Source organism: Pipistrellus kuhlii, unplaced genomic scaffold, assembly GCF_014108245.1.
Source record: "Pipistrellus kuhlii isolate mPipKuh1 unplaced genomic scaffold, mPipKuh1.p scaffold_m20_p_12, whole genome shotgun sequence".
Taxonomy (NCBI): domain Eukaryota; kingdom Metazoa; phylum Chordata; class Mammalia; order Chiroptera; family Vespertilionidae; genus Pipistrellus; species Pipistrellus kuhlii.
The window spans coordinates 5,989,900-6,001,333 of NW_023425427.1; the positions used below are offsets into that span (position 1 = coordinate 5,989,900).

Below are 11,434 nucleotides of genomic sequence, written 5' to 3' on the forward strand. Positions count from 1 at the left end.
AGAATTCCTTTAAAATTCCACCAAACACACATCACTTTTTTCGCATGCAAGTCAGGTTTTGGCGTGGGCTGCAGAGCCTCATTTTTGTCCAACCATTGAGGCCGCCTTTTCAAATTAACATACAGCACCCATTTTTCATCTCCGGTAACAATTTGCTCTAAAAACGGCTAACGGTTTTGATGAGAGAGGAGCGAACTGCAAATTGTGACTCTTTGATTACAGTTGTTGTCGGTCAACTCATGAGGAACCCATTTTCCAAACTTTTAGACTTTGCCAAGTGCACGCAATTGATTGGAAATTGTTTTTTGTGAACAATTTAAAGTTGTCGCAAGCTCTTGTTGGGTAATTTGAGGATTTTGCACCAAAAGAGCTTGAAGAGCTTCTTGATCAAAATTGGACACACGGCCTCGACCACTCTTGTCAACTAACGAAAAATTTCCCTCGCGAAATTTCTCAAACCAACGCTAGCATTTTCTGGCGCTAACTGCATCTTGACCAAGAGCACTACAGATGTTTTTTGCAGCCTCACTTGCTTTTCTTCCTAATTGGAACTCGTAAAGCATGCAGTGTCGAATATGCTCTTCATCCGCCATCTTCTTAGCCCTAGTTTTGCAACAAAAACCAAACCAAACACAAACTTTTTCAAGCAAAACTTGTTAATTGCACTTCACACGTTCTGTAGATACCACGTGTTTGAAGGTTATGTCAATACAAGTCAACGCCAAGCAAGATTTTAAACGAATGTTTAAAAACGACATTAATTATTACTAGACCCGATACTACTCATCTCCTTCCAATATTAGTATAGGTACTTTATATCTATCGCTATGGATATGAGTATACATACAAATATAAGAACAGACATCCTGTATAATAAAGAGGTAATATGCAAATTGACCATCATTCCAACACACAAGATGGCTATCCCCATGTAGTCAAAAATGGCCACCCCCATGTGGAAGGGCAGTTAGGGACAACCAGGCCTGCAGGGGAGGGCAGTTGGGGGGCAATCAGACCAGCGGGGTAACAGTTAGGCATCCATCAGGCTGGCAGGGGAATGATTAGGGGGTGATCAGGCTGGCAGGTAGAAGTGGTAGGGGCAGGCAGGCAGGCAGGCAAGTGGTTGGGAGCCAGCAGTCCTAGATTGTGAGAGGACAGTCAGATATCCCTCGAAGGGTCCAAGATTGGAGAGGGTGCAGGCTGGGCTGAGGGACACACACCCCACCCCCATGCACAAATTTCATTCACCAGGCCTCTAGTGTAGGTATAAATATACAGATAGAGATATAGATACTAGTATAGAATAGGTAGTAAAATGCAGCTTTCTTGCAGTTAGAGTTTAAATTGTATAATTTTTCCATCACTTTAAACTTCTCTTTTTCCTTATATCTCTGAGGTGTCCGTTATTAAAAATGTAATGCTGGATATTGCTCATCTTATGTAGAACAACAATTATTTCTGGAGAATTTTATCTCTTGACATCTAATATAATCATAATACATCTTAATTTATATTTTCCATGTAACTATGTTTTTTATTTGATACATGTTTCACATATATTCTCTCATCTTCCTCCCTTTTGATTAAATATATATTTTAATCCATTTCCCTCTACAGTAGGTCCTTGGATTACATGTGAGCTCCACTCCTATTAGTTTCTGATTTATTCTTCCTGTGCTTCTTTTTGCACAAATGGGCAGATAGATGGATATTTTATTTCCCTTCATTTTACATGAGAGGTAGCATGCTATAAATGCAAGCAAAACATGAATAGAAAAGATGGTTAGTAAAGCAAAATAGAACAAAATAAATCAAATGAACATTAAAAAAATTAATTAAGACCATAATTACACTAAAAGGGAAAATAAATAACCTAAGTATTATAGTTCTTGAACCCAGAATTTTGTCTATATATTTTCACAATTAAAATAAACAACAAAAAAACTCAAAACAAAGTTTTAAGCTGTGGTATGTTATTAACTGTGGTGTGAGTTCAAGATTCTGAAACAATTCACCATGTATCCAAAGATTCATCAATTAAGCCAACACTGAGGAAAAGATCGTGACTCTCACTCTCAGGGAAAGGAGCTCTGAACATGGAAAAGGAGAGGCTGGAAAACACTATGGTGTCAAACTAGAGTTGGAGATACCAATTCAAACTCATGGGTTTTAAAATATATAAACAGTTTGCAATTTATTTTTTTATTCATAGTCTGTATACCAACATCTATTGTATATTGCCCCACCCTCATTATTTGTGTCCCACTCCTGACCCACCTCCTGTGGGTAAACTTTCCTTCAGTTTCTTAGTTTCTAGTTTTTACTCCTTTTGTTTCTGTTATCAGTATTTCCTAGTTGGCTTCTCTGAGATCATTTAGAATCCCTGCAACCAATGAAAATGCTTAAAGCTACAAAACAAATAATGGTAATGGGTTATAACTCAAGAGAATAAGGAAGTGTCCATGAGACTATAATGATATGGAAAAAATTTAAATAAAGTGGGAAATTGGGTAAGTCCCTTCTTATAGGATAATACTCTTAATAAACATCTTATCTAATAAAGAGGGGAAATGCATATTGACTGCCATGCTATAACGGACAAGATGGCTATGCCCACGGCAGAGGCTGAGTTTCCTGTAAGGAGCCTTAATGAACAATCAGCAGGGACCTGAGGCTACGTAGTGCTGGGCCAGGGCGGGGGACCTGACGCTGCACCCCCCATCTGGAGGGGCTTGACAGGGGACCTCGGGCGGTGTACCCCACCCAGCAAGGATTGATTGGGAACCTCAGGCTGCACCCGACTCCCCAGCCCAGGCAATCTCAGGCTGCACACAGTGGTAACCCCCATGATGAACCCCTTCATTTACAGCCTGAGAAATGGGGATGTCAAGAGAGCCTTCAGGAAATAGAGGAGCAGATCATGGATTTCTTTCTTTAGATGAAACCCTAAAACACTGTTCCAAATTTTATCTGTGATTCTGGGGAAACAGTTTTGTCCCTTGTATGTTTTTCTTTTAGAACTTCCTAGAAGTATCTATATTAAGTACATTTTACAGATTTTCGTATTGGATATTGTCCTGAGGTTTCCCTTAAACCCAAAGTACATGAAATTATGTATTTAATGCAAAACAATAACATGGCTTTGGTTATAGCTGAGGTTGTTTTCTGGACCTGTCATTAAACACCCAGGTTCTAATGCTCAGAGTTACTTACATGCAAGGAAAAGAAATCAATTCTCATTGGTTTGTGAAGGTAATATGGTTATTGAAAATGTACGTGGATTTTCCAAGACTAAGCAACGGGGCTCAATAAAATGGAAAAGAAACACAGACAAAATCATATCTCAGATTGGTCTGATGAGCTCAATGCTGTAATCACCAAACTGCTCACTACCACTTGTACCCCCCCCCCCCACAATAGTTACCAGCAACAGTCACTGGGCATAACCCTTGGAGGCTTGAAGACCAGATACAATCACCTCCAGAAAGAACTGCCCAGTTCTTATTCTTTGCATAAACACATCCAGATTCAAATAAGGTGGTACAGATGATTGGCCAAGTCTTGATCACTCGCCCATGTTCTAGTTCACAGGGAAGTTGGGAGAGAAACATGGATGCTTTTATTCTCTACAGGATAGAACGAGGTTCTGTCTCCAACCAATATAGGGAGAGGGATATAATGACTAATACCTGTTATTCAATAGATATTAGTCATTATATCCCTCTACAATTAAGATGTTCTACAATTAAGCCACTGTCACAGTTCTCCAACTTGCATTTTCTTAAATTCACAAGTTGTACCATTCAAGAACAACTTAAACTACTTTATCTCTGTACACTCTTGATTTTTTTCTATAGTTGATATATAGAACTTGTCTATTTTACTAGGTATTTGTTTGCTGACCAATCAATGCTGGAGATGAGGAAAATGTCCAAGAGCCGTTATGTCTATTACAATATCAGTCTTCAGTTTCATGAGTATAGAATCAAAAGGAAAAGGTGAGAGGGGCCTTCAGGGACATGTGGCAGAAGTTGCATGACAAATGGATTTAGTCTATGTCTGGGAAAAAGTTTCAATTATAAGATAAGCCTGGTTTGGCACTGAGTTGAGAAGGAACTAAAATTATGGTAATTTTGTATAAAGGGATAGAAAAAAAAGTGTTTTATAACCTATATATAAGTGTTGGTCAAAATTTACACCACTGAAATTGGTTTAAGAAACTACACTTCCTGTCTTTGACTACACTAAGATAATAAATATTTCCAAGATGAAGGAGGCCCTGGCACTTATAAAATGATAATAACAAGGAAAGCCATCCAATTTTTGGTTAGTTAATTAGCTCTTTCCATTTGCAAGAAATACCCAATATTTTTCTTCTGGACTTTACCGTTTCCTCTGATTTTATCTTTCCTGCCTCCTTGACCTACCTCTCTCCTTTCTCTGTCTTCACTGGCAGTTTGATTACTGATCCTCTTTAGTCTTGACCAACTAATTAGCCTCACAATGTGGAATTTCCTCAAAAAAACTAAAAATGGAACTCCCTTTGACCCAGTGATACCACTTCTAGGAATACATACCAAGAAATTAGAAACACCAATCAGAAAGGAAATATGCACCCTTATGTTCATAGCAGCACAATTTACAATAGCTTAGATTTGGAATCAGCCTAAGTGCTATCAGCAGATGAGTGGATTAAAAAACTTTCACACATCTACACAATGGAATATATGCTGCTGTAAAAAGGAAGGAGCTCCTACCATTTGCAACAGCATGGATGGAGCTGGAGAGCATTATACTAAGTGAAATAAGTCAGTCAGAGAAAGGTAAATATCACATGATCTCATTCATTTGTGGATTATAATGAACAACATAAACCTATGAACAATAACAGATCCAGAGACAGAGAAGCATTGGTCAGATGCTCAAACCTCAGAGGGAAGGTAGGGGAGGGAAGGGATAAGGGGGAGATATCAACCAAAGGACTTGTAAGCATGCATATAAGCATAAGCAATGGGTGTAGACAGCAGGGAGTGAGAGTGGGATTGGGGGAATCAGGAGGAAATGGGGGGTTAAGGACACATTTGTAATACCTTAATAAAGGGGAAAAAAGAAAAGGGAGCCTACTGTATGGGAAAATATATTTGCCAATTATACATCCAATAAAAGATTAATATCAAAAATATATATATAAGGAACTCATACAATTAAACAAAAGAAGACAAGCAATCCAATTAAAAATGGGCAAAGAACCTAAATAGATTCTTTTCTAAAGAGGACACAGAGATAGCCAAGAGACATATGAAAAAATGGTCAAAGTCACTGATCTTCAGAGAGATGAGATGCAAATTCAGACTACAATGAGGTATCACCTTACACCTATCAGAATGGCTATTGTCAACATATCAACAAATGACAAGTGCTGGTGAGGCTGTGGAGAATAGGAACCCTAATACACTGCTGGAGAACCCTAATACACTGCTAGTGGGGATGCAGATTGGTGCAGTTGTTATGGAAAACAGTATGGAGTTTCTTCAAAAAATTAAATATGGAACTGTCATTTGACCCTGCAATTCCACTTCTAGAAATATATTCTTAAAAAAAACACCAATCAGAAAGAATATATGCACCCCTATGTTCATAGCAGCACAATTCACAATAGCTAAGATCCAGAAACAGCCCACCAGTAGATGAGTGGATAAAAAAGCTGTGGTACATATATACCATGGAATACTACGCAGCTGTAAAAAAATGACCTTTTACCCTTTGAGACAGCATGAAGAGACCTGAAGAGTATTACAAGCAAAAAGCCAGACAGAGAAAGACAAATATCGCATAATCTCACTTAAATGTGGAATCTAATGAATAAAATAAACTGATGAATAAAATGATCCAGCAACATAGAGGCATGGAACATACTGTCAGATCTCAGAGGGAAGGCAAGCATGGGTGAGCAGGTGGAAAGAGATCAACAAAAGAATTGTATGCATGTATGCATAATCAGTGGATCCAGATAATATATGGTGAAGTTCTGGGGTAGGGAGTGGGGCAGGCTAGAAGGGTTAATTGGGGGAAAGGGGAGACATATGTAATACTTTCAACATTAAACTGTTTTAGAAAATTTGTTTTAAAAAAAGAGTAAAAACAGTAACTTTGCAAACATTATCATATGCATTCTGATATGTACTGGTATAAATCTAAGCCTGAAATATACATACAAACATACTAGTACATACATACATACATACATACATACACACACACACAGAAGGTAAACATAGTACAATATTAACCATTGGGGAATTGGCTAAAGATTGACCAGGAATTCTTAATATCATTATTACAACTTCTCTATTTTTTTAAAATCATTTCTTTTTTTTTTCTTTTTTTTTCTTTTTTTAAAATATTTTATTGATTTTTTACAGAGAGGAGGAGAGAGGTATAGAGAGCTAAAAACGTCGATGAGAGAGAAACATCGACCAGCTGCCTCTTGCACACCCCCTACCGGGGATGCGCCTGCAACCATGTACATGCCCTTGACCGGAATCGAACCCAGGTCCTTTCAGTCCACAGACAGACGCTCTATCACTGGGCCAAACCGGTTTTGGCAATTTTTTTTTTTAATCATTTCAAAATAGAAAGTTGAAAAATCTTTTTTCCCAGCTGGAGCAATGCTCAAGAACAAAGGAGTTCAGGGCATGACTGGAATCAGGGACTCTGTCCCCCAGGACTCCAGTCCCTCTTATTCTTTTCTGGGCTCCCAAAGGGCAGTCAGAAATCAGCCACAAGCTTGGGGACCTGGTTGCAGTCTCTCATTAACAGTTAAGTATTATCATGGATTCATTTCTCTGGAGCTGGTTAAGGAAAAGGAAAGTCTGTAGAAGTGCCAAGGTCCCAGATATTGCTTCTGTGTGTCTGGATGTGAGGTCTCCTGAAGAAAACCTGAGGAGATGGGCAACAGTCTGGAGCAGAAAGTGTCTGAACTCACCGATGATGAGCCCAGGTGAGAGGAGCTGGAAATCTGCCCTTGGCGATGGATCTGCCTGTGTGCTAGTGGGGTTCATGTGTGAGACTCTGTGTCCATGACTCTGTGTGTGTATTGTGTACACTTGTATATGTGCTGTTTGATAGTTGTGTATGTGTTTTGAATCTGACTCACAGTCTCATTTCAGCATATGTAGACCAAGTTATCAGCCTCCTGGATGTGATTAGGGACTCCTGCTTCATGTTTGTGATTGTAAACAATGGTATCACAGCTGAGCATTGGAAGTGAGACTCTTATCTCTGCTGGAGAACAAGAAGATGCCTGCCTCATCAAGAACCAAAATCAGCTCAGACAGAGCTCAGACCTCTGCTCAGCAGTGTGTTGTGCACATGTGAGCTGTGCCTGTGGGCGACACTCTCATATATGAGAGCTGGAAATTATGTTATTGATTTTCTGTGTGTGTGTGTGTGACACATGTGTATGACTGTATGCATGGGTGTTGGTGGTGGTTTAATGACTGTACCTGTAAACTGAATAGGCTTAACTGTTCCATGCTGACTGCAAGGGGAAGGTCAGAAGGATGAAAGTTTCATTAATAGGACAGTGTATACTGTTTGTTGTAGTGAGTGTGGTTGGGTGTGCATATGTGTTGTGGTGTGTGTTTCTTATAAGATTACTGAATTGTTTGTACTCTTGTATGATGTAGTATTTAAGTTATGTATATGTGGTGATTTGAGTGTTCATCAGGTGAATCATGAAGCATGTGTGTTGATGAGGATTGTTAGTATGTTTTGGGGTGAGAGGTGTATTATTGTAGGTTGTGTATGTCCAACTTTGTGTTAGTTCTGACTTGTATGTATGCATATGAGTGTTTATGAGTTGAACCACATATTGGCAGTTCTTCCTTTACGATGGAAATTTGGTCAGGGGTGACTTACATTCTCCAATCAGCAGTGTGTGTGTGAGTGTGTGTGTTCTGTATCCATGACTCAAGTGTTTCCTAAAGTGTCCTCCTTCAGGACACCATTACCTAAGATACTCAATTCTAAGCAACACCCTGTCTCTTGAAATTGATTTGCTATTATTTTTATGAACCTGAGTGTGACTAAGTTGCTCAGAATTTTCCAACCTTTTCTTTATTTTTACTAAACATACCATGGAAACAAACAAACTAACCATAAACTCCAGGTATCATGATGTGTAAAGGTATTGGGCAGAATTGGCATTATATAGTGATGAGATCTTGGGGAGGTTATATAAAACATTGGTCTAACTTTCACATATATAAAATGGAAAGAATGACACAAGTTTAATGAATCTTGCAGACATTCTCAGTAAATAGTTATTTCATAAATAGATCTTAATGTATTTGAGAGGTTTTTGTCAGTTGGAAAGTAAATAAACATGAAGGAATAAAATTAACTAGTAAAGGGAATAAAAACACATTTTGGACAACTCTGTGTCCTCACAGCTCTAAAATAATATATTGTGCTTGTCTCCTAAGCAAGAAAAGGGAAGTTTCCCTGTGTAACAGTTAAGTCAATGGTTTCTGCCCTGGCCTGTTTGGCTCAGTGGCTAGAGTACCGGCCTATGGACTGAAGGGTCCCTGGTTCAATTCCGGTCAAGGGCATATACCTTAGTTGCAGGCACATCCCCAGTGTGAGGTGTGCAGGGGACAGCTGATCGATGTTTCTCTCTCATCCATATTTCTGACTCTATCCCTCTCCTTCTTTGTAAAAAAATCAATAAAATATATTTTTTTAAAGAAAAAACAAAGCATGGTTTCTGATCACACAGACATATTAGACTGAACTCCATGAAGTAGCTAACACTTGGTGATTTCTAACTTATAGAAAATGGTAATACATATATACCATTATAAACATTTCATATCACATATGTAATAGATACTAATACACACGCATGTATTTGTGCGCTATTCTGTTCCAGCTGTACTGCTGTGAGCCTGCAGAAGTTGTGTCATTTATGTTTCTATTTCTTAAAAACTAAAATAGGTCAAAGAATACAAATCCTTAGAGTAGCTGTGAAGAGGTTTTAAAACCTGGGAATGTAAGGCTGATGAATGGATTTGATTAGAAAATGTAGGTAAAGTCCTTAGCCTGGTACCTAAATGTTCACCTAAATGTTCAGCGTTATTTTGAAAGACACTTGGTGGACAATTCTGGTTTTGAAGATATTCCGGCATCTAGTGGGTTACAGTGGCCACCCATTTCCAGAGTGTCCCTGAGTTACAGCTGAGGGTCAATGGGAGCAGGCAGGTTCACAGGAAGTGTGACAATGCTCCAACCATGCCCACTCAGCACTGGAGTCTCACATTACTTTCAGGCAGAAACAACTGACACCACGTTACAGGCTCTGACCTTCCATTTTTGCCACAGTGAATGATTATGGTTTGGCTCTGGCCTGGAGTAGAAATGATCCCACCATGCTCATCAAGATGTAAACTCAAAGGAGTGGGCACATTGCATTCTTATTTACTGCTGCATTTCAGTCCTTAGTAGAGGTTTTGACACAGATGTGATGTTAAAGGTAATACCTGAGTAAACATCAAACCTCTCTTACTTCTGATGAAGTCTTGTAACTACTTTGGGAGCTCAATGTGCTCGTGGAGCCAGACTGGGAGAGAGGGAAGAGGCACACATCCACAGGTGTGAAAAATTAATATTTAAGTGTTTAAAAATGAATGGTTTTCCCAATTATGACAGTATGAGATGAGATGACTGTTCATCCTTTCTAGGTTCCTGAGACTCCTAACCCTTCTTCATCCCCAGCAGACAGAAGAGCAGCATGAGGCCTGAGAACCAGAGCAGCGTGTCCCAGTTCCTCCTCCTGGGGCTCCCCATCCCACCAGGGCAGCAGGGCGTGTTCTTCACCCTGTTCCTGGGCATGTACCTGACCACGGTGCTGGGCAACCTGCTCATTATCCTGCTCATCAGGCTGGACTCTCGCCTGCACATGCCCATGTACTTCTTCCTCAGCCACTTGGCCTTCTCTGACATTTCTCTCTCATCTGTCACTGTCCTTAAGATGCTCATGAACATGCAGACTCAGCAACAATCCATCTCCCATGTGGGATGCATTTCTCAAATGTATTTTTTCATGTTTTTTGGTACTCTTGACAATTGTCTTCTGGCTGTGATGGCATATGACAGGTATGTGGCCATCTGTCACCCTCTGCACTACATCACCATCATGAGGGAGGGCCTGTGTCTGCTGCTGGTGGCTGGCTCCTGGATTCTCTCCTGTGGCGTTGCCCTTTTGAACACCCTCCTCTTGGTCCAACTGTCTTTCTGTGCTGACAATACCATCATTCACTACTTCTGTGATCTCGCTGCACTCCTGAAGCTAAGCTGTTCGGACACCTCCCTCAATGAGCTGGCCATATTCACCGAGGGAGGGATGATTTTATTTTTGTGTTTTGGTGTTATTTTGGGCTCCTATATCCGTATAGGGACCCTCATATTGAGGGTCCCCTCCACTAAGAGACTCTCTAAAGCCTTGTCTACCTGTGGCTCCCATCTCTCTGTGGTGTTGTTATACTATGGGACAGCTGTAGGTGTTTACTTTTTCTCCTCAGCATGGAGTTACAAAGACATAATTGCTTCGATCATGTATACAGTAGTTACCCCCATGCTGAACCCCTTCATCTACAGCCTGAGAAACAGAGATATAAAACAGGCCTTAGACATGTGTGTCAATAGGGTTAAGTTCTTTAAGTGGCAATATTAAATCCTCTTATTGCAGTCAGAAACACAGGGAAATATATCTCCTAAAATTACTAAATAGTCCACATCTCCATATAATTTTAATAGAATATCCATTCTCTTGTCATGTATGGTGTGGTTAATATGTAAACTAGGTCAAGTTTGCTACATGGATTGTTAGTAATGTTATAGTCCCAATTATTAATTGTTGCTTATTCATCACCTCATAAGATATATGCAAAATCTTATGCAAAATATATTGCACAATTATAGTTGTGGATTTGTCTTTTTCTCCTTTGAGATGTGTCTTGCTTATTTATTTTTTTATACTATGTTATCGATGACATACTGATTTAGTGTCATGATTTTCTTCTGGTGAAATTTTCTTTTACCTTATTCTTTGATGCTGGCTTTTGATAGCTTCAAATTGATTGTGAGAATCTCTTCCCAACTGACATTCAGTGACATCATGTTGGTAGATTGCAATCAGCCATGATAAGAAAAATTACACTATGAAAAATGGCATATGCTACAAAAGAAGGCTTTTTTAAAAAGAGATCCAAACATTTTAAAAATACATACAAAAATCATACCACTGCATTTATAATTAGGAGGTATTTCTAGAAATGGGCTTTACTTTAACCACTCATCTACTTCCAATATTAGTATAGGTACTTTATATCTATTGCTATGGATATAGGTACACATGCAGATTTTCGAACAGACA

At 39.2% G+C, this 11,434-nt stretch overlaps 1 protein-coding gene across 1 annotated transcript; it reads left to right on the forward strand.

The window, feature by feature from the left end:
- The first annotated feature begins 9,771 nt into the window (after positions 1 to 9,771).
- On the forward strand, positions 9,772 to 10,971 carry LOC118716735 (olfactory receptor 1J4-like). Its single transcript, XM_036434271.2, has one exon. It carries the CDS (start codon positions 9,791 to 9,793, stop codon positions 10,730 to 10,732), a length of 942 nt encoding a protein of 313 aa, XP_036290164.2. The 5' UTR covers positions 9,772 to 9,790; the 3' UTR covers positions 10,733 to 10,971.
- Positions 10,972 to 11,434: the final 463 nt, after the last annotated feature.